This window comes from Callorhinus ursinus, unplaced genomic scaffold (assembly GCF_003265705.2).
Source record: "Callorhinus ursinus isolate GAN/ISIS: 27379988/994484 unplaced genomic scaffold, GSC_fseal_2.0 scaffold32, whole genome shotgun sequence".
In the NCBI taxonomy this organism is placed as follows: domain Eukaryota; kingdom Metazoa; phylum Chordata; class Mammalia; order Carnivora; family Otariidae; genus Callorhinus; species Callorhinus ursinus.
The window spans coordinates 15,380,058-15,403,402 of NW_027397094.1; the positions used below are offsets into that span (position 1 = coordinate 15,380,058).

The window sequence follows — 23,345 nt, forward strand, 5'->3', positions numbered from 1 at the left end:
GGAAGGAGGGGGGTGCAAGCTGATGAATTATTCAGTACCAGATAGCCTCACTCCCCATTTAGTATGACACACAACTTTTCAAGTCAAGACCTTTGTTCGAAGGGCTTGGTCAAGTGGGTTTATGGTTTGGTGCGTCTTTTTCTATGTGTCGTCTAGATGCCTATTTCTAAATAAATTAAGGAAATATGTAGAAAAGTGGATTAATATTTCATGTAGTACCTATTTCATATATGACACTGACCTAACCTTTACAGTTATGCTATGTGGTTATCTCCCTGTTGGAAGCTTTTGATTTTTTTATGCAACAGAAAGAAAGAGTTTGTGATTTAAGTGAATGAGCGTCAATTACCCCTGTCACCTTGTTGGATGATTTGGAAAGAGTCTTTTAGCTCTTAGCAGGCTATTAGCATAACAGACATTAAAATGATTAAAATATCAGTGATTACTTCAATCCCTAGGGCTATAAAAAGGTTCATTACAAAGTGCATAATATAAAAGAAGCAGGTAGTTCATTTGGGGGGATCTATCCGCCTTTGTTCCCAAAGATTCTCTTAGCTCCTTGTGGAAACTCTGACATGATGTGGGCCACATCACTGATTCTTTGATAGTTCTCTTAAGGAGATGGCAAAGTGTTTTGGAAAGAATGCTGAGCTAGCAGTCGGTTCCAGCCATGAACCTGTCCCTGATTGGTTGTATCGACTTTCCAACCTGTCTGAGCCTTCTTCTCAAGGGGGGAGATTTCCTTTGTACCCCCTCAAACATTTTTGTGACATTGAAAAGCTGTGGTGTGTATGGAAAACCGTGCCATACAAGGTGAGTGGTGGATTGGAAGTCAAGGATAGCATGACAGTATGTTGTAAGGCTTTATGGTCAATTATTGGGTTCAGTTAAAGGTTCTCTGTGATGCAGCCAAGAGAAATAAAACCCATCAGCAGTTTCAGAGTACAGTAAATGCAAGTTACAATTATGGGATTGAGCCCCGGCTGCGAGGTCCATGGTTTACCCGGTGGTGGAGATCCAGCTAACATGGTCCAACTGCCTTTTTCTTTTGCTTCTTCCTTTTTCTTTTTTTCATAGAATATAAGTTGTTTCTTTCAATCTTCTCAATTTTCTAGGTTTTTGGTTTCATGTTGCCTCTTTCCAAAAGTATTCTCCCTGGTTACCATCCCATAGAACTCTTCCGCCTCCCTAGTTTTGAAGCGGCATAATCTCATGTGTCCTACTTTCATATAAGAAGGAAAGTAACAGGAGCACCTGGGTGGCTCAGTCGGTTAAGCATCTGCCTTCGGCTCAGGTCATGATCCCAGGGTCCTGGGATCAGGCCCCGCATCAGGCTCCCTGCTCAGCGGGGGTCTGCTTCTCCCTCTGCCTGCCGCTCCTCCTGCTTGTGCTCTCTCCCGTTCTCTCTCTCAAATAAATAAAACTCTTTAAAAAGAAAAAAAAAAGAAGGGAAGTCACAGGATAATGATGTATTGTTCTATAAGTAAAGGGAATTTTACAGCTCTAAAATTTTCTGCAGTTCTGATTATTATATAAACTTTGCCATTCTATAGTTCCACACATCTACATATTATCTGGGAGGAACGTTCATGAATACTGATGTACCTTTTGCTGTTTAATATTAGCTTCTTCTGTTTTATAAAAGGAAAAAATATAGTAGTATCTATTTGTAACTGACTTCTTTCTTGTGAAGCTGGAGCTTCCAAAAACTTGCATACTTCCTCTGATTTAACGTGGGTCCAAAGAGACAGTGCTGTTTCTTACACGTTGACAGCTCTGGGTTTTGAGCCAAGAGCCCAAACTGTGTCTTTAATGGAGAACAGTGTGATTCCTGGGGAGGGATCCTGCTGAGGATGGTCTGGGTGAGCCACCCGTGATGGCCTTGATAGGCTCAAAGGTGGCAGTGAGCCTTCAGAACAGGAACCACAGCCTGGCTAGCAGTGATTCTGCCTTCAAATGCTTGAATGACTGACAGCTAATGGAGGGTTCTTCCAGGAAACTAGAGGTGTCATTTGAAAAACACCGGTCTGTGGGGGCGGAAGCCCATTGAGGACCTTGCAGGGTGTCTCTAAAGTTAGGGATGCATAAGTGCGGTGCTTGGCAGTGCAGACAGGTGCCTGTAACTGTGACCCCTGAGTGAGCACCACCTCCCTGCCTGCCGTGTCCAGAGGCTGGGAAGCAGTAGCAGCTGCCTGCCCTAGGACCCTGCCGGTGGGAAACCACTTCAGGCTGCAGGAAGCAGGGAGAGCGCTGATGAGTGTGGATACAAGGACATAGACGAGTGTCCCTGGTCCAGGAATAAGCCATCCCAGAAAGCCCACGGTGCTAAGTTCAGAAGGACAAGGAGTAGCATTCTGCAGAGTAAAGCAGTAAAATATAAGATGCTCTGAGGGCTCCAACTATTGGAACTGCTTATCAGTTTCACAGTTTTGTAATACTTGTCAGTTTCGCAGTTTTGTAATACCGCATGTTCAGTGAGCACACGTTTTATGACCACTTTGGTCCAGAGAATGTTTTTGCCTTCCTTCTAATACTACAGAGCAGTGTTAGACCCAGAGAAGTTCCTGGCTAGACAAGCAATGTTAACAGTTATATGTATTTTTAACCCCGAGGCGGAGTGTGTATTGATCTCTACCTGGCATGTTAATTAGAAGCATAAATAGGTGACATGCACATTTGTTATTGCGCAAAGAGGAAATCAGTATGCTCACATGGAAGTGACCCCCACAGCCGTCTCTAACATCGTCCAGTGTCTTTGTTGGCAAGCAACCTGTGAAAAGTGTGCCAGAAGCTAGAAATGCAGTTCACGTTCGTGGACTTGATGTGGTGTATGTCGAAAGGAAGCCGAGGGCATTTCTCCGTGAGGTCTGAATTTGTAACTAATGCAAGGAAGCTAAAAGCTTGTCTTTTCTTAAAAACAACAACAACAACAACAACCTGTTTCGGTTACACACAAGATTAGCAGTTCACTTTGGGGGGAAATGTCTTTTTGTGCTAGGTCTTTTTGCATTTCGTCTTTGGGTTTCCGTTGGTCTTTACCTGGTGGTCAGAAATCCTTGCTGTGTGCCATTTCAGGGCTTGATGCTTCAGAGGAGCGGGGAGATCTTGCCTGGCATCCTATGCTGGAACTAGCCACAGAGACAAGAGGAGTGTGTGCGGGGACAGGGATAGGTACAGGTGCAGAGGGGGAGGAGTTTCTCGTACTCACTGCAGCAGGAGGACCTCTGCTGTAGGCTAATTGGCAACCTTATTTTAGACCTCTTCCTATTTCCCTAAAACTTGGTTGAATCTTCTGTCTGTGTCCTTCCAGACATTTCTTAGAACAGAACTATGTTTGACTAGGTTTGATGGTATGTTAAAATTAGTGGTATTTATTTGATGGTTTAGTCCTAGAAGTAAACAAAGCAGAAACCTAGCTTATAAGAGTAGTTGCTATAAAAGTGTCACATACTCACAAAATTAATTTTGATTTTCAAATAAAGCCATTCTTTCAAAAATAGCTGTTCTTTATTAGGGCAAAAGAATTCCAGCTTTTAGTATTAAGAAGATCATTCACATATGACTTTGTGCAAAAGGTTGGAAATGAAATAATTCCACCCTGAATCTCCCCTCAACCTCATGCGTTTGCACACGTTTTTGTCAGCACTCTCTAAAATATTAGTCATGATTATGCATTTATATAATGTTTTTCCTCAAAGATTCAAGCTAAATTACAACGTCTTATTAAAGGCTACAATTGATGAGCATGAATTAAATATTCCACACGCCTCAGCCATCTGTCTTCTCTTTGCTTTCTCTTCCTTTTAAGCCTAGTCCAGTAAACTAGGAACCCAAAAAGGCACTGGAGATACACGTTGCCCTTTGGTCCACAAGATTCAAGGTTCATGTTCCTTTCATTCAAATATAACTCCAAGACCCTTCACTTGGATAGGTCTCTGCCTTTAAGGATTCCCTGACCTGTACTCTTCGGGCACCTGCAGCCTTTGAGACCAAAGCCCAGGGGTTCGCCTGACTATCCAGTGACTTGCTTAGAGCACTGAATAGGGTGGAAGACAAGAGCAGGTTTTCTTGATATTTTGATATTACTGTCATATCCCACATTTATGATTTCTAATTAGGTTGTTGGTCGAATGGATGAATCCGTAGTCCCAGGGGACGTGTCATCTAGTTAAAGAGAAAAAGACTTGGAAACAGTATAAGTCCATGAGTAAATGTTGTAGAGCCTTGGAATTTTATAAAGTAATAATAATAATAATAGTCATGCAATCCAGTGTAAATCTGGGCTTATCAGAGTTGACCAATCATTTAACTAACGCGTTCAGGAAATCCAGAGTAATTTCACCTTGCCTAGGTAAGAGATGAATTTTGCTTTGAGGGAAGAAAAGTTAAAATAAAAGATGAAGTAAAGTTTACTAAAACAGGCGTGAGTGTCTCTTTCGGATGGTTTATTCAGTCTCCTTCTCTTCTCTTCTCAGAGGGTAGCACCAACCATCCATTTGGTTTCCCAAGCCCAAAAGCAGGCCATTGTTATATTCCTACCTGTTTCTTCATCCCAAGCTCCAACGACTGTTGATTTGATGGGTGAGAAGTAACTTTGATCCAGTAATGCTGCTGAGAAGAATGAAGCTGTTCTGTGCCCTGACCCTTTGTGTGAGGCCGGCCCCCCTTCCCTATCTCCTGTACCCCCAGAAATTCAGGATCTCCTCTGTAACCCAAGAGTTCGAGTTCCACATGATGTCTGAAAAAGACCTTATTGAGGTATGACTGACATAACTGTATACATCTAATGCACACAGCTTAATGAGTCTGGAGATAAGTATACAGCCATAGAACCCTCACCATAATCAACACCATCACCTCCAAGAGTTTCATTCCATCCTACGTACGTACGTAAGTATGTATGTCTTGACATAGACCTTTCTCCACTCAATGCACTGGGCACTGTGTGGACCTTTTAATCTGGTTTTACCTATCTTTTAGTTATGGAGATTTTCCTGTATGGTTTCTTAATAATTTCCTCCCCATCTTTTGCCCCCTCTTCTCTTTCTGGTACCTCTGTTAGGTAGACATTAGACTTCTTGGATCGAACTTTAATTTTGTATGCTTGCTCTCCTCAAATGTTTTGGGAGAGTTCCTCAGTTTACCTTAGTCTTAGTAGACTTTTTTTATTTTGAATTTTAGCTATCATGTTTTTAAATTTCAAAAGTTTTCTTATTCTCTAAGGATATGGTTGGTTGGTGAGCCTCACTGCAGGGTGATAGGGTGGCTTACGTCTAATTACATCTCCTTGTCTTTTCACCAGAGGAAGATCCTCGTTGGTCTTTGTAGACTGATCAGCATTCTGAAGTTGGGTTTGAAGGAAGGGGAAATGACTCTGGGTCTCATTTTCCAGTGAGATTTTCACTTAACCTTTTGTTTTCAGCCATGCTTTCCTCTGTGCCTGGAGTCTGGATCCTTCAGGTGGAGTTCCCCAGACCATTGCTCCTGCCCCCTAGAGGCAGGGGTCGTTATTGCCTGACTAGACCCTTTTGCCATGTGGTGCTGATGGTGCCCAGGGTCCAACTTCTCTTTGTTCTCTCTTTTCTAAGAGAGAAAGACTTAAGACTCTCTTGTTAAGCCTTCTTTCTCACTTTTGACTCCTGCAGTGCCTGGTGCTTCCCATCCCTGTGCCCCTTCGAGGTTGTGTTAAGGGGAGTGGTCTCGTCTCTCCTTGTTTCCCTCTGCACACCCTTGGGTTTTGCCTTCCATCTGTGATTGCCGTGGTTTAGAGTTTCATCTGTCTCCAGTTTTATAGGTGGTCAAGTTTGTTTCTGTTCCTTGTTCTCCTCGTTCTTATATAATGATTTTGAAAAGAGGCCGAAATGTTCCTCTACCATCTTGAGAACGGAAGTCTCCTTTTTAAAGAACCACAACTTACCCTAGTGGATTTCTCAGGGGGTGAATATTAGCAAGTTTCTCTGTGGACTCTGGAATGGAGAGGCACCAGCTCTATGAACATGCTAAGCTGGGATGATGTGCCCTGGCACTCAGACTTGAAACTTAGCCTGTCTTCTGTGTCCTTGCCATACCGTGCCATCTGGTCGCACAGGCTGACTTGGGTCAGGTTAATAGTACTATGTGCACTGTGTAATTAATGAGAAACTTGAGGGATGTCTGGCTCAAATCACGGTCTGAGGCTAACAGGTCTTACGTTCCCGACTGGTCACCTCAGCACATGAGAGAGCACTCCAGCAGATGACATGTGGGGAACTGTAACGCTAGTTTAGGAGAGCGACATGGTAACTAAGAGCCCTACTTTGGCCGGACGGGCACTCAGGCTTCCCCTGGGCTGTGAGAGCGTTTACTAATTTTGTTTTTTCACTTTTCTCAGGCTCCATAGAAAAGGTGACCTGTGACTAATTCCTAGTTATATAACTGTACTTCTTTTGAATCTGTTCAGATTTCATATGAGGCATTTTTAATCCGTTCAAGTGTATTTATTTCCCCATGTTCAATGTGTATGATTCCACGTATGCGAATTGGATAAAGATATATTCGGGTCTAAGAAGTTTGCAAATGACCCAGAGAGACAGGATATAGGCACGTAATGCCTAAAGCAATATCTGTCGATTAACCAGAGCCACAAGCGTGATACTGGATGCTACTGGTTCCCACTGGGTCATGGAATGAGTCCCTATAAGCCAGGGATGCTTCTGGGGGTCGATGGCTCTCCTCCGTTGTCTGGAAGCCATGAGCAGGCATGCTGATGGCTTGGCACTGAGCCTCCCTACTTAACCCGCTCTTCTTGGCCCAACAGAGGGTGTTCAGAGCTCTGCCGGATCCCCATGGTGGAATACAAGCTGGACAGTGAAGGCACCCCGTGTGAGTACAAAACGCCTTTCCGGAGGAACACCACATGGCACCGTGTGCCCACCCCGGCCCTGCAGCCCCTGGCCCGGGCCTCCCCGGTCCCCGGCACACCCGACCGACTGCAGTGTCAGCAGCTGCTACAGCAGGCCCAGGCTGCCATCCCTCGAAGCACCTCCTTCGACCGGAAGCTGCCCGATGGCACCAGGTGAGGCTGTGCCTTTCCTCCGGGACGGCCCTTGCAAAATCCTGGGGTTAGAACTTGACATTACAGGGGGGACCTTCTTATTTAGCTTGTTACTAAGTCAACTTATTCTGCACCAGTTGGCAGGTGGGGCCATAGGGCAGGCCCCAGATGCGGTGGCGCGTGGGATCTGCCCCACGCCTCACCCAGTGGTGCTGCTCGAACCATGTAGGTCCTACCCCAGACCCACCCTCCCCTAGTCCTCCTGGTCACCTCGCTCCCTCCACCGTCTTGGGCAAGACACCCGAGAAGGGATTCTTCATGAGCCTCTAGATAAATGCAAGCAGTCTTGAGTATAAATAAAACTGCAAAACCAGTGACTAAATCCTATCATCCTAATGTGTATAGTATTTTAAGAGGTCCCAAGATCATTAGCATGTCCTTGCTTTTTTTTTCTTATTTTAAGCAAACTGAATTAAGTTGAAAATTAATTTTTCTTTTTTTTTTTTTAAAGATTTATCTATTTATTTTAGAGAGAGAGAGACTGGGGAGATGGGCAGAGGGAGAGAATCTTCAAGCAGACTCCCCACTGAGCAGGGAGCCTGACACGGGGCTTGATCTTACAACTCATGAGTTCATGACCTGAGCCAAAACCAAGAGTGGGACGCTCAACTGGCTGAGCCATTCAGGCACCCCCAAAATTAATTTTTCAATGAGAGAATACACTTGTTTAAAAGTGCATCTATGGCCTCAGTGGCTGGCGAGAATTTGGGGTACATAACTCGCATTAGGTAGTTTTAAGTGAACAAAACGGTAAATTTGTTTTGTTGTTCATTTCTACTGCTTTTGTTTTCATTTTTTCATAACTTATGGGCCATGGAGACACCATGAGTTTCCTCAAACTGGTTTGCCAGGCTCTCTGGTCTAATAGAGTGTTGGAGGCAAGGATGCTGAGCCAGGCTGCTTACCTATGTATGCTCACCTCGAGCATCCTCTCCCACCTCCAATTTCCTCGTCTGAACAATAAACTTAGTAATAATAGAGACCTCTGCAGGCCTTATGAAGATGGACTCCATCAGTATTTGCAAACTGCTCAGAACCATTCCTGGCATGTAGTAGACCTATATAAGTATTGCTGATAGTTGGTAAGATTAAAACATGAGGTCTTTCTCTGCTTTCTCCAGTTTATTCTTTAGAGGTTGAATGCAGAAACAGTGTTCCTTTAATTTGACATTAAATTATCTTGGCTCTGGGTCTCCTTCCTCAGAGGTCCGCTGAGTTTATAAACGCCCCACATTTAAAGAAGGGCACGTGGTAACCCAGGTAGAAGGGAAGGGGTCTGTGGGGTCTGCAAGAGCCTCCCTTATTAAAGTAAAATTTCGGGTGCCTGGGTGGCTCAGTCGTTAAGCGTCTGCCTTCAGCTCAGGTCATGATCCCGGGGTCCTGGGATCGAGCCCCACATCAGGCTCCCTGCTCCGCGGAGAGCCTGCTTCTCCCTCTCCCGCTCCCCCTGCTTGTGTTCCCTCTCTCGCTGTGTCTCTCTCTGTCAAATAAATAAATGAAACCTTTAAAAAAATAAAATAAAGTAAAATTTAGTAAATTATAGGGGGAAAAAAAAGACCTGGAGGGTTCTAGCAGCAAAATGGAAACTTGGCAAGCACATCTTTATCAAGTGCATTCTCATGAGTATTACTTATTTTTGTGTGTCTGAAATAAATAGGATTGCATCCAATAGATGTGTGAAAATAAATGGTTTTGACAAATTTAGAGTTCTCTCTCTGCATAGGTTTTAAATACAGGACCAGAACATGCCTTGCATTAAGTTTTCATTGAACAAGTAGTAGTAATGTTTTCGTAATTCTGTATTCTGGTGGCTTCTATTGTGGTCCTTCCATACTTCACTGGAGTCATTACTGTGCTTTAAAATCTTCAGATGGTGAAGGCTTATTCCTGCTACATCTCTTTCCTGTAATAAACTGCCAACCATGAGCCACTCGATGACTCTGGCATCACCCATTCTTGGTCTCTTTGTCCACAGTTCATTCTGTTTCACTCTGTGATGTGTATTTCTTCCTTTTCTTTGTCATTGTAAAATGAATTCATTGGTGAAACGAAACGGGCCAGGTCCCAATGTCAGCACCCCGCAGATACCTCGGTGCCCTGTTAATAATTCTAGTCACCATTTCAGAAGTTCACCCAGCAACCAGTCATCCTCCAGCGACCCCGGGCCTGGCGGCAGCGGACCCTGGAGACCACAAGCGGCGTATGACGGGTACTGCTCAGTCTTCCCTCATTGCTGGCCCCTGGGAGGAACCTGGTCAGGGACTCGCACAGAAGCATTGACTGTGTGCCTGCTATGTACGAGGCCATTTGGGGGATGTAAAAATGCCAGACAGGCTTTTAATAAGTCACTTGTCCAGGCCCGAACGCTCATCATTTCTATGTAAGTGGAGCTCATTTGTGCATATTCGGAGCTTGCCTGTTTTCTCATTTTAATTAGGAAAGTCTTTGTGAAAATGAAGGATGTGGGGACTCTACAGGCAGTAGCCCTTGGCAGTCTTCGCCTCGCTTACATTGCCCTTGAGGAGTAAATTCCCAGCCTCTCTGGGAAATGCGTCTTCTCCGAAACACAGCCCCAAGTCGGAGAAGCAGCTTTAGCATTTGGCAGTCTTTTCCTGCCTCCTGTTTGAGAACAGTACAAGGGCACCTCACACATCGGGCTGAGGACTGTCCCTTGGAGTGTGTGCACGAGTGTCGCCTCCAAGGGCTGGCAGGTCAGGTAGCCCCGAGGATTCCTGGGGACACACAGATGCTGAATTGACAGCTGCAGAAACTCAGGGGTAACATTCACAATTCACGGGAGGAAAAGGTGCTCCTGGCAACATCGTTTGCCTGTATTGCTCTTAATTGAATCTGGAGATGAGAGAATGGCCAGGTCAGACGAGAAGGGTCTCCCTGGGGGAACAGCGGCTTTCTGTTACTGCTCTCACAGGTGCAGAGGGAAACATCTCTCCCTGAAACCCACTGCCTTCTGGTCTGGGCTTAGAAGTAGATGTTGGCAGTCAGAGTTACATGTGTTCCCTACCTTAGGTAATAGATGGAGTTCTTGAACTTAAAGACATTTTTCTCAATCGAGTTGCATTTGAAAAGTAGAGGGAATTTTTTTTTTTTTTTTTAATCAGTGGAAAAGCCATTTGTGGCTTTTTCTGCAAACCGGGATCTGTCACAGAATCCTATAAGTAAGAAATCACTTGGTAGCAGGAAGAACATTCCTGGGATTTCTTTCTTTTGTAAGATTTTATTGTCATCTGTGGGGTTTTCCTAAAAGAGTCCACCTAGAGGTAGTCTCAAGCCGGTCCATCTTACTTTCTTTTCCTTAAAAAAGTTGACGTGAAGTATCAGCGCCTTGTACTCTCAGCACAAGAGAAAACAAAACGAAACGAAACAAAAGCAGTGAGCCCCTCCTCGGCTTCTTGGGGACAGTTTCTCTGACCCTGGACAGTCCTCCAGCCTCCTGGCTTCGGCAGCCCTTTTGTGTCTGTAAATGGCGGTCATCCAGGTGCCTCTGTTGAGCCAGTGGGGAAACGAGAGTCCCCGAGTCCAGGTGCTTGAAGCTTCTCTGGCAGGGCTGGGCCAGCAGACAGCGGCGTTTCCAGTTGCTGGAAGCAGCCTCTGGGGGGTGTTCCCGGGATGGGCCGTGTGGGAGCAGCACGCACGGCAGGTGTGCGAGGGGGGGCCTGGCCAGCAGGTCACTCAGCTCTGTGCTCTTTGCAGATGCCACTCTCCTCTGCTGCTCGAGCACCAGGGCGCGGGCCCTTTGGAGTGTGAAGGAGCCAGGGAGCGGGAGGACAGCCTGGAAGGAAGCAGGCACCTGGGTAATGAGACATGCGGCTGGTCAACTGGCCAGCCCTTTCGTTCTGCTCCCTCTTTTCGCCCATCCCTTGTCCATTCATTCATTCATGCGTTCATCCCATGGGTGAGCACCATCCTGTGACAATGCCCATGTGGTCGGCTGGGTCTCCCAGTGTCGCAGGGGACACGGTCATTGGCCACGGTACTTGTGGTGCCACGGAAATGGAACATTAGCTTTATGGTAGTTGTTCCGTGGACTCTTATTAGAGTCTGGGGAGACCAGAAAGTTCCAGGACCACAGTCCTGTTCATTTTTACCAGACCATTTTGTTGTCCTGCTTCTGTGTTTGCTCTGCTCTTTTGGTAACACTAGAAATTAGATATTCAACTCTTCTCGTCTTTATGTGACAGAAACCAAATGGCATGGCCCGCCCTCCAAGGTCCTGAGTTCCTACAAAGAAAGAGCCCTGCCGAAGGATGGAAGTTGCAAGGACTCCCCCAATAAGCTTTCCCACGTAAGTCCTTCATTCGCGGGCTGACCTCTCGCACAGCCGTCCTGAGGCATCTCAGCACACAGCATTAGCGGTTCTGCCAGGGACTCTCAGTGGGGGCGAGGTAAAAATGAATAAAGAAGGTAAGTTCCTTTTTTCTCCTCTCCTTGGTTTATAAAGAACCCTAAAGAAAGGTCACACAGTAAATTACTGGCAAAGCCAAGATTCTTTCCTCAGCCTTTTTGATCCCTGATACCCGGTGTAATAGTTACTAAATCACCATCCTGTTTTTATCTGTGAACTATTCACCTCCTTGTGGGCATTAGCTAGTGGGCATGGCCAGAAACTGTGAAGCGGCGTGTGTGGTCGGAGCGGCTCTGCGCATAGCCGGCCACTTACTGTGCAGTTCCGGATGGTTCCCGGTAACGCTAGCGGCTGCTAACTAACCTGCGGGCAGTGCTCCCACCACACCCAGCACGTGGCTCTCGGTCATTTGCACGTGGTGTTTCATTTGCTGTTCATTTCCTCTTCACCCGCTGGGTGAGCCTTACAGGCCACCATCGCTCGATGAAGCAGAACTTTCTGTCGAACGTGAAAACATGAATTGTGGGTCGTTGCCACATAAAGCCGACATTTTACTTTGATTTATTTTAAAGATTTTATGTATTTATTTGAGAGAGAGCGGGGGAGCACAGAGAGAGAGGGAGAAGGAGAAGCAGGCTCCCCGCCGAGCAGGGAGCCCGATGCGGGGCTCCATCCCAGGACCCTGGGATCACGACCTGAGCCGAAGGCAGACGCTTAACCAACTGAGCCACCCAGGCGCCCTAAAGCCAACATTTTAAAGTCACTTAGTTTTGAAAACTTGCAGGTGAAGAAATTTTACCATTTCCTGACTTAGTTGCTTTTTCCCTCTTCCTTCAGGAGTCCTTGGCGAGCTTTACGCAGGGCGGCGGGGGGGGGGGGGCTCGGGAACACATGTGACATTTCTTCCCTTAGCGCTGTCAGGACTTTGTTTTGGGTTCAGCCTAACAGTATCCGTAGAATTCCACCTTCACAAATCTCTAACGGTGGTTTAAACAAAGGAAGGCAGGGGTAGGAGTAGACCCGAAGAGTATCAGTGTGCTGAAAAGGTCAAGGGCAGGTGGGTGTGTGTGAGGAGCTGGTGGGGTGGCATGAAGGAGAAAAGCCAAGCCACTTTACGGTAGATCCGGGCACGGACTTGTCTTCATGATTCCACCCTTCGCTGGTGCTTCAGGCCTTGTTGGTGTTCCCAGGCTATGCAGAGGAGCCATGTCTGTAGGGGCGCCTCAGTCACATGGGGACGTCTTTTCTCTTCCAGGGACCGCAAAGAGAGCCCCTGCGCACTAGCACCTGGGGCACCTGGTGACAGGCTCTCTCAGAGAAGTCACTTACACTTACATTGCGCTTTGCAGCTGCAGGACATTACAGTGTATTATCTTGCTGGGTCCACATACTCATCATCCGAGCTCAGTGTTAGGAGCACAGAGAGGGGCTAAGTGATGGGACAATATCATGCTGCTGTGATTCAAACCCGAGTCATCCGCCCACACCCAGGGCTGGCACCGTAATTTGTCACGGGAGAATTTTCTTGGTGAAAGGCTTTATGTAATTTTCCATGTGCTTTCCCAGTCTGTATAACATGTGTTGATTATTTTCTGGTTAGTGACACCGTGGTAATACTTCCGTGCTGTGGGCACGAATAATTGAACAGAGGCTTGGGCTTGAGAAGATCCATTTAACTTAAAATGAATTGTGAGAGGAATTACGAATCTGGGACTTCTGCATCAAATCAGATTTTTTTTTTTTTTTAAGCGAATTCTCTCCTTGCCTCCCGTTGAAGAGCGAGTAGAAAGGGTTCAGGGGCGATCATCTGGTCTGTAGCTTTGTGCATTTGGGTGAGACTAATCGTCTTCATAAAGAAGCAAAGTATGGGCTCTGTCTGAAGCCTTCCCATTTCTCTCTTCCCAAGATTGGAGACAAAAGTTGCTCCAGTCACTCCAGCAGCAACACGCTCTCAAGTAACACGTCCAGCAACAGCGACGACAAGCATTTTGGGTCTGGGGACCTGATGGACCCAGAGCTGCTGGGGCTGACCTACATCAAGGGGGCCTCCACGGACAGCGGCATCGACACGGCCCCCTGCATGCCCGCCACGGTCCTGGGCCCCGTGCACCTGGCGGGCAGCAGGTCGGTGATCCACAGCCGCGCCGAGCAGTGGGCCGACTCGGCCGACATCTCAGGGCCCGACGATGAGCAGGCGAAGATGTTCGCGGTGCACAGCTACGCGCCGGCCATCTCGGCAGGCAGCGCGGCCGACGGCAGCATGGGTGACCTCAGCGAGATCTCGTCTCATTCCAGGTCAGTGCCCCAGCCCGACGGGTGCCCCCGGGTCCCGCGGGGGTCGGGGAGGGGCCTGAAGCGGGAGCAGCGAGGTGGCTTTTCACCTGGCCGCCCAGCCACCTGACTTTGGGTGAAGTGCTTGTTTCGGAAGTCTGTGAAATTTGCACATCAGGAAATCACTTGCGTGGCTGGTAACTTTACCTCCTCTTTTAACTCGACAGAGAACTGCACACAGATATTAATTGCTTGAGTCAGGCCACTGACCTCTCTTTCCCCATTTAATCTGTTCCTAGATTATTAGGAGAAGTGGACAGAAGCTGGACAGTACTCAGGTTGGAGCGCCCAGTATTGGGGGGGGCGCCCTGCATTGTCTGTGCATAGCTCTCCCCGATGAAGGCAGTGCCCGCGGCTTCCATGTTCTGAAGGCCCCCCTTACAGAAGGGGGGACCCGAGGCCAGAGAGTACATTCAGATTATCAGTTCAATTTCTTTTTATTTTTTATTTTTTGTTTTTAAGATTTTTTTTATTTTTTGACAGAGACAGCGAGAGAGGGAACACAAGCAGGGGGAGTGGGAGAGGGAGAAACAGGCTTCCTGCTGAGCAGGGAGCCAGACATGGGGCTCAATCCCAGGACCCCGGGATCATGACCTGAGCCAAAGGCAGATGCTTAGCAACTGAGCCACCCAGGCACCCCAGTTCGATTTCTTTTTAATAAAGACTCGCTAAATTTAAAGGAATTGTATTCGAAGTGCAGGTGTTTAATACACAGTTACAAGTAGTTTTAAACTCTTATGTGATGTAGGTCTGTACAGCAGTTTTAAAACGCCTATGATTTGTGATTTCTGCTGTCAGAGATGAGACGAAAATCTGTTTGTTCAGGTAGTAGACAGAATTTAACCCCTACACACCAACCACCCTAATTTCCTTTCTTGTCTGCAAGGCTTCCTAACTCAGCTCCCAGTTACTGTCAGGCTTTTCCCCAGAGGTCTTCTCGAGACCACTGCTGCCCCCGGACCTTCTGCCTTCCTCCCATGGCCACCGCCAGGGGTGGGGACTTCACGGGGTCTCGGCTTGAAGCCACGTTGGGCAACCCCCTATGCAGTCAGCGGGCAGAGACAGGAGGAGCTGCGATCCCATTCTCAAAGCCAGTGTGCAGAACATTAAGGCTCCCTCCCCTGGAAGTCGTGCAGAATTATCTCTGTGAGACTTGCACACGCGTGCACATACTGCCGCTGTTCCACTTGTCCTGTGTCTCACACCTCTATCAGTGTCTTAGTTACTGTTCGTGTCACTAGAAGGTGTTTACGTTACAAGTCAAACTCCCCACTAATCTGTTCACACGTCAAAGGCAGTATTTTGGCTCCTGTGACTGAAAAGGCCAGAACTGCCAGGGTTCTTCTGCTTGCAGCCCCATGATACCACCCAAGACTGGGTCAACCTCCATCTTTAAGCTCCACATGATAGCCCCCAAAATCTCAGGGGGCCCCTCTTGTTTGAAAACAGCCATGTCACCTGCAGTCCCCCCCGAGCCCATGCTCCAGTGTCCACAGGAAGAAAGTGTGGTTCTTCTCTAGATTCGGCAGAAACTCTGCCACCCCCATCTCCACATTATCACCTCATGTCTCTTGGCTTTACCGCTGTGGTAGGGGGCACCGCTGTCTGAGGCAGGCAGTGCCCCCCCTCCGCTAGGGCCGGTCCCCAGCCCCCCACACACTCCCACTGAACCATGTGGCTGAGGGGCAGTGAAGACAGCTGCTTCCCCAGAAGAAAATCAGGGTATTGTGTCACCAGGAAAAGGGGGAGTGGTTGCCAGACAGGGGAACCCTAAGGGTCCACCTGCACTCTGTTGGGGCAGAGGGAGCATAGGATAGGGAGATTATTTTCAAAAATAGATGTTCTTACTACCGTTGACCAGGTCTCTTTAATAATTTGACTTAAAATATGTTTAGTGATAAATAACTGGTATAACACAGACATATTAGCAGGGACTTCGGTTACCTGCGTTATTCCTATCCAACTTCCAGGACAGTTGAAAACTGGGTATACTATAGAAATCATCTTGGGATTTTATACCCTCCTAATGTCTTGTTCAGAGTTTGCAAGTTTTGTGAAACAGCTGACTTCAGGAGACCTTGTTGGACAAATGGAATGGGCATCGCAAATAGAATTTTGTAGCGCTACTGAGGAAAATTTCTGGAAGGCCGCTTTGAGAGCACATTCGTTTATAAATAGAGGTAGGGATATTTATAGGCATTTGAAGTGGATTTTCTTGAATACCTTAACCATTCATTAATTTAATGGGTGAGGCTATTAGAAAGTATATAAAAGTGGGAGATTGAATTTCTGATTGATTTTACTTTTTTCTACCACTTTAAGCTGAATGTGTGCACAGCTGTTGTGGAAATGATATATGTTGAGGGACTGGAATCCTTTACCACCTGGCTGGGGTTTTCTTGTGGTTCTTAGTGGATGGTGACTTTGAAGCCACGTTTCAACTTACGCTGTAGGCTTTTGGTCAGTATGAAATTCAGTCATTAAATTGAGTCTTTTGAATACTTCCTTCTGTCCTTTGACCTGGGCAGGAGAACTAGAGAAAATAAAACTTAAAATATTTTGAAGTTTTTAAAATACTTAAAATTCTTAAAGATTGTTATATTTATGTATGTATAAAATATAAGTATTTTATCTTGAAATACTTTAAGCATTAAATATATTGATACTTTACCTTTAAAATATTTACACTAAGATTTAAAATCTCTGCAGGTGGAGGTAAAAGGAATTTTGCTCATGAAAGCCTCTGTCAGATTCTCTAGACCCTGAAGGGCCAGCGTGTCTGCGATGACAGAATCACCAGCCCCCTGCATTCCTCTCCTGTCTCTGTTCCAGCTGATGCGTGGTCACCCGGGAGCTGAGGCCCAGTGCCCGAGGGTCTGGGTTGTGACCGGGAGTAGCCCAGGTAGCACAAGGAGCAGAACGAACTCATTGTAGGGGCTGACACCAGGGCTGACTGTCCTGGCTGCGGTCACACCCTGGCCCCCACGCACTCTGGATCCCATCCCCTGTTTTACTTTCTGGTTAGCACTCACCCCTGGCTGAAGTGGTTTGTGCTTTCCGTGCATCTCTCCATATACAGCTGTAGCTCACTGGTACCTCCCTTCACCGGAGCGTCCCGGAGGCTGGAAGGCACTTGACCTGTCCTGTTCATTGTGTATCCACAGAACTTAGTGCGCTTCTCTGCACATGGTGGGCCTTGGACTCCTTGGGACACGAGGGAGGGCATATAGGCAGAGTGCTTGGTAAATGCTTACCGACTGAGTTCATAAACCCACTGGGGGGTTTCTTCTGGAAAAGTAGGAGTCACGTGGCATCAGCCGTTCCCAGGTCTGATTTTCAGGAGCCCAGATCAGTGCATGGCATGCTCTTCATACTCAGATTTGGCTCCTGTACTGCCAGCTCTGCCAGCCCCAGCACCCACACGCTTGCTCCCCAGCAGCCGTCCAGGAGGAAAGCAAGCATGGAGTTGTATATGTGGAAGGATTTCAGGACTGGGCTGAGAGAGACGGAGGACTTAAAACTCTTTAAGACAAGCTTCTGTGGCAGGTGGAGGGGTACGTGGGAGTCATCCAGAAAGCAGGACAAGCAGACAAGCAGGATGCAGCCTGCTGTCTCTGCTGCTCAGACCTTTAGTTCAGCAGCCCCCCGCACCCCCCTTTTTTTTTCTTTATGCGAGGGCAGGGCACTTAGGTAAGAGCTCAGAACACAGAGTAGGATTCGTATCAACCTGACCAAGGTTTTGCAAAGTGAAATGAATCAACTGCAGAAAATAATAATTTCCTGTTCTGGACTCTTCTGCAAATTGGCTCATATTATCTCTTGTTTATCATTATTCATACCCTTTTCTTAGTAGCAGTGATTGGAAGTTGGAGGTGAAACTGGAAAATAAGAACTTTAGTCTAGAAGGGAAGGATTCACAAAAAGCTTACTCCCAACATTCTAGAATATTTACCCATTTCAGAGAAAACTTTTATAATGATGTTACTGCTGCTAAGCATAGAGTTTTGCCATATTGCTCATCAAATCGATTCAGTAAATTTGTTCTTGGAGTTTAAAAATTTATCACCACATCAAAAACTAATGAGGTATTGTATGGTGACTAACATAATAAAATTTAAAAAAAATTTTTTTAAAAGTTTATTTTCTTTAGTAATCTCTGTACCCAGAGTGGGGCTCAAACCCACGACCCCAAGATCTTCTTAGAGTTTAAGGTTAAATATTTTACTCTTGGGGTAAAAGACAGTTTTAATCAAGTCTGAATTAGCAAAATAACTTTTGTAAACTGAGTAGAAAAGCACATAACAGTTTCTGACCCTGCTATCATTATTCATCAGACATTCTCAAAAGGTGTTCATTTTGGTCATTTCAGCGGGACATGTGAGTGGCTTACACAGCATGTTAACTGTCCCAGACTTGGAGAACCCTAAGACTTTAACTATAAAACATCTCAGGGATAATCAAAGGCTTCAAGGTATGTGATGCTTGTGGTGGCTAAAGGCAACGCCCGGTCCTTCACTGGGCTCTGAATGGGGAAATCATTACCATAAGCATTATTGGGAACAGTTGGGAAGTTAGAATTTAGACTATGTATTAGGTGATAGCGCTGCATTAATGTGTGATATCCTGGGTGTGATAATCATGTTGTTACCACGTGGGAGAATGTCCTTCTTATTTTTAGGGTCTTTGTGCTGAAACGCAGGAGTGCAACTAATTCTCAGATGGTTCAGGGAGAAATATATGCACAGAGGAATAACGCAGATGTAGCAAGATATTAACAGTTAGTGGCTGTAGATGAAGGATAGATGGGCGTTTTTCTACTATTTTTATACCTTACCCCAGATCTGAAGTTTTTCAAAATAAGCAGCTTAAGGGGAAAATATAAAGGCCTTTAGACCCCATTGCCTGGATGTGGAGCTTTCATTTTGGGAGGTGACTCCCAGGTGGGTACCCCAGCAAATGAAAAGAGTTCATTAGCTCCCTTCCTTAGTCCTTGCTTCTTCCTTGGGTAGCTTGGGGCTGGGAAGGCAGGAAAACATCTCCCCCCAGAGTCCACGGTCTAGAGCCCAGACTGAAGTTGCTTTGAGTCCCACGCAGGAACGCCAGACCTACCACCAGCAGCTGAGTTACTTCATTAGTAGTAAATGAGATGTTTTATTTGTTTTGTTTTATTTGTTTTTTAATTTTTCCTATTACCACAGTGTCTCCAGCTCTGTAAACCGTCAAAAATGAGTTGGTTTATTTTGTGACCCTACTTCCTTTTGAATGTTTGTAACAAGTCCATTTTAATAACCATTCTTAATTTTGGACTTCTCTTCTTTACTGCCTGCATCATATGATACTTGCTTGATTATGTAGGTTTTTTTAGAAAGGTGGGTGCTTATCAGGGGTTTCAGAATAAGGTTATATTTCATGCTACCAGGAGGCCTACCATAATTTAAAAATTTAAATGTTTTCATGTTTATAGAGTAATCCCCTGATCTCTATTCTTACTCATTTTTCATAAACCGTTATATTGCCAATCTTCCTGAATTAAAAAAAGGTCTTTAGGCTTTTATATTTCAAGAGACGGTTGTACAGTCAGTGGGGCGTCCTTCTGGCCTTAGGTTAAACACTGACTTTAAAAAATTCTGTTCGTTTGTTTTAGGGCTTGCATCATTTAAATTTTATTTTGTGCCTGTTCTATCTACGTGTGGTCATACTGCAAACATACACACAGCCACCAGATACGGAATTGGCATTTCTGTGTCAGAAGGTCCCCATGTCCTACCCACCCACAGCCCCTTCCCTTCTTGCTCAGTAGCCACTAACTCGCTTTCCTGATCGTCCTTCCATTGCATCTCCTCATTGTTTTACTAGCCGAATATGTATGTTTCTGAACGCTATTTTGCCTGTTTATAAACTTCTTTTAAAAATGGAATCACACTTGACGTATTCTTTGTGACTTGCTTCTTTTTCTGCATGACGTCTGTGAAGCTCAGCCGAGTTGTTTGTGTGCTCAGCTCATTTATTCATGGCATATTCCCTTTACCCATTCTCGCTTATTGATTGACTGTCCATTTCGCTCCTGATGATTCAGGTTGCACCGTTGGGGACCTATTAAGATCAGTCCTCCTGTCACACTGTTACCTGTTTCCAATTGCATCCGTGCAGGGGTCTCTCTGGTGTCCACTGAGGAGCGGAATTGCTGGGTCATACGCCGTGCAGTGCACACCTTCGCAGGTCATGTCCAGACTGCCTTCCAAACTGTCTGACACACTTTTCCCTCCTACCAGCAGCGGGAGGGCACCCATGGCTCCCCGGGCCAGCCAACACTGGACACTCACGGTCACACACTCCCATGTTTGCGCGTGTGCTGAGTGCGCCGCGATACTCTGTCGTGATTTACATTGGCATTTTCCTGGCAGCAGCTTAGCTCGAGCACCTTCTTTTGGGTTTCCTGTCTTTTGAAGCATCAGTTTAAGTACGTTGCTTGTGTTTCTGATTTTCCCCTGATTGTCTTTAACATCCTTCCAGCCACAGGGGTACGCCTTGCACAAGAACGTCCTCAGCCCGTGGAAAATCAGGCATTCTATCAAGGCCCATGGAGGAAGGACAGCTGGGTCTGCCTCATTCCCAGGGGCAACGCACGGTGGCTCTGAATCTGGAGGCATGCCAGCACTGCCGGAATCTGGTTCTGTGACAGTCTTTGTCTGTTTTTCTCCTCAGTGGTTCACACCATTCAGGAAGCCCCTCAGCTCACTGTTCCAAAAATAGTGGGTCTCTGGATACATCCAAAGTCTACATCGTGTCTCACAGCAGTGCCCAGCAGGTCCCTGGGTCCGTGTCCAAGCCCTACCACAGGCAAGGGTCAGTGAGCAAGTACGTCATCGGCTGGAAGAAATCGGAGGGCAGCCCACCACCTGAGGAGCCCGAAGTGACTGAGTGTCAGGGGTAAGGCAGCCGGCGGCTCATCTCTAGGCAACCTTACACACTGTGGGGATTGACTAAGCACGTGTATTTTTCCCCCTGACAGAAATAGATTTTCTAAAAAGGAGTAATCTAGAAACATCTCTGTAAAACTTCTGAAATGTTAGCATTTATCTTTCTCTTTGAAAGTCTTCTCTTTCTTTGACGTTTGCATCTAAAATCAAAAGAAATCCCTGTTCTTTATTCTTATTTCCAAAAAGCTGCCTGCAATAGAAAAGTCACGGTAATGTGCTATTGACGGTGCAGCCATAGAGCCTGTAAATAAACAAGTTCAAGGACAATTTGATTCCCACAGAGTCCGTGAGTGTGTTTCTTAAATTTGGTGTGTAAGTGACATCATCAAAGGAAAAGTACTCTACCTAATTTTAACATGACTTTGGTTTCCCTTTCAGTTGTTAGGTTTTATGGAGACAGGTAGGGAGGGATGTTATGTACCTGTTTGAAAAAAGAAAAAAAGCACCGATAATCTCTTTGATAGGACATGTGGAAACTGCTACTGTCTCTTTGAAGAGACAGGTAAAGAAATCACATTTCAAGGATACAAAGCAAGGGCAGTCAAATGCATTTCGCTATTCGTTTGCTTATTTTTAAAAGGACAGCCTTAAGAAAAAAAACAAAAACAAAAACCTCCCATGCACCAAATTATGAGGTCCCCGTGTTCGGCTGTGTCCACAGGTACCGTCAACACCAGCACGCGTGGAGGGTGCACTGGGGGCTACAGTGATTTTTCAGAGAGCTCTTCTAGATCTTAAGCTTGGTTGGTAAATTAGTATCACTTTTTTCCTTAAAACATGATCCCACTTCTTAAATAGGGAGAGCCTGATACTGCTTTCTCAATTAAAAAACCGTTTTAGTGCCGAAACTAAAAATGGAATCTTCTTGTTAAAAAAAAAAAAGAACCATCATGTGAATAATTGCAGATGAGTTATTTAGAAAGGAATTTCATAGTGATGACCACCCTTTTGGACCATAAATGCAAATTCCTGATGATAACGTTGGTATTTCTGCCTCTTTGATACGTCTTCTGAGTGCTTCCCAGAAATGCATCCCAAGCCTTTTAAGTTCTGTATGGAAGCACTGTTGGAGCGGAGGGCTCTCTCGGAGAGTCAGGAAAGGGCGACAGGTGCCCATGTGGATGTTCTTCTCTCCAGAGCCCCCCAGAGTTTGTGTATTTTAACACACAGGTTTGATGGCACTGACCTTCAGTCAAAGAAAGGCAACTTCAGGGGCATTGTGAGGAAGGGGTTTGCGGATGTGGGTAGCAGAGCATCACATGAGGTCAGTGCTCGGGCCAGCCCTCTGTGTGGTGGGCCGTACCCATCCTGTGGGGGCAACAGGCACCCCCGGCCTCGTCCAGCTAAGTCAAGGGCTCCTAAAACAAGGAAACACTCCATTTAATGTGGAAGTGATGAATCTCTAACACCTGCAGACTGCAAAAACAGTGTTCCACCAGATCACTGAAAGATGCTTGGAAAAGGATTAGCCAAGTATATAGTGTTTGTGCCACAGAGGACTACAGAATATTACCATTTCATTGTACATAAAATAGAAAATCGGTTATGCCCTCCACAAGTTTCCAGTTATCCCTTTAAAATCATATTGTGGAACCTTCACTGATTGAACCTGACCCACCTCAGAAACAAAGCAAAAGCCACAGAGACTTCCAGATAACCATTGTTAATTTTGAGCATGTCTGTGTGAGTTTCTTACTCTGGTAATTTCCCAGTGAGCTGTTGCCCTGTGACACGATAGCCTTGCTTTTGAAATAGAGTCATCTCAGTAACACGTGACAGTAACACCCAGGTCATCCTCTGCAGCCTGCTGCCCTGGGCCACGGATTCCTGGAACATGACCTTGTAGGTCGTGCGGCAAGGACCGCTCACCTCTGCCCCCGGTACAGCCACTGATGATTCACTGTGTCCTCAGGAATGTTGGTTGCTCAGATTGCATTTCCAGAGTAAACCTTTCAAAGATGACTCCCTGGTTTTCTCCCTGGAAAAGAGCTGAAAACAGTAATTCTGCGAGACAGTCTTTTGTTGTCCGTAAATACATTTTTATATCCTGATAATTAAGGGAGACAGCTGCTTTCCTTATCCAAACGGCTTTGCGGAATTGCTGATAATAAAACATGCTTGGCACACGCCTGAATCGATTACTCTTAAACTTCAGGCTCCCTCGGGTGCCTCTCCCCGTGTCGCCCAAGTGAGATGTGGGGGGGTGTGTGGCTGTCTAGCCACAAGAGAAAGCCTCTCTCGAGTTTCTAAGAAACACAAGGAAGCGTGCCTGCAAAGGACATATGATAATCTCTGATGAATTATTGAAAATGTGTTTTCTGACATGGGCCTTAAAAAAAAGGGGGGGGCTCTATTTTTTCCCATCCAGGGCTTCGGGGATCTGATCTCTTTCTGAATTATTCAGAACTCTAACTTTGCAGTTGAGCTCCTTTCAAAGATGTAAAATGACGTGGGGGTCTGGCGCAGATGCAGCAACGGTGAACTGACTTAATAATTAAGCATCATGCGCATGAGTATTCGGTGGTCGAAACAGCGGATTTCAATCCTTCAGGCTACAGGCACTTGACAGAGAGCCTGA

General features: G+C 46.1%; 1 protein-coding gene across 7 annotated transcripts in view; it reads left to right on the forward strand.

The window, feature by feature from the left end:
• The window catches only part of SIPA1L2 (signal induced proliferation associated 1 like 2), a 213,519-nt gene that overhangs the window by 163,558 nt on the left and 26,616 nt on the right, over positions 1-23,345 (forward strand). For all 7 annotated transcript variants that reach the window (XM_073879047.1, XM_073879048.1, XM_073879046.1 and 4 more), the window contains 6 exons: positions 6,797-7,054; positions 9,219-9,302; positions 10,805-10,905; positions 11,293-11,396; positions 13,363-13,751; positions 20,493-20,717. In XM_073879047.1, coding sequence (XP_073735148.1) covers positions 6,797-7,054; positions 9,219-9,302; positions 10,805-10,905; positions 11,293-11,396; positions 13,363-13,751; positions 20,493-20,717 — 1,161 coding nt within the window. The remainder of the gene's footprint in view (positions 1-6,796; positions 7,055-9,218; positions 9,303-10,804; positions 10,906-11,292; positions 11,397-13,362; positions 13,752-20,492; positions 20,718-23,345) is intronic.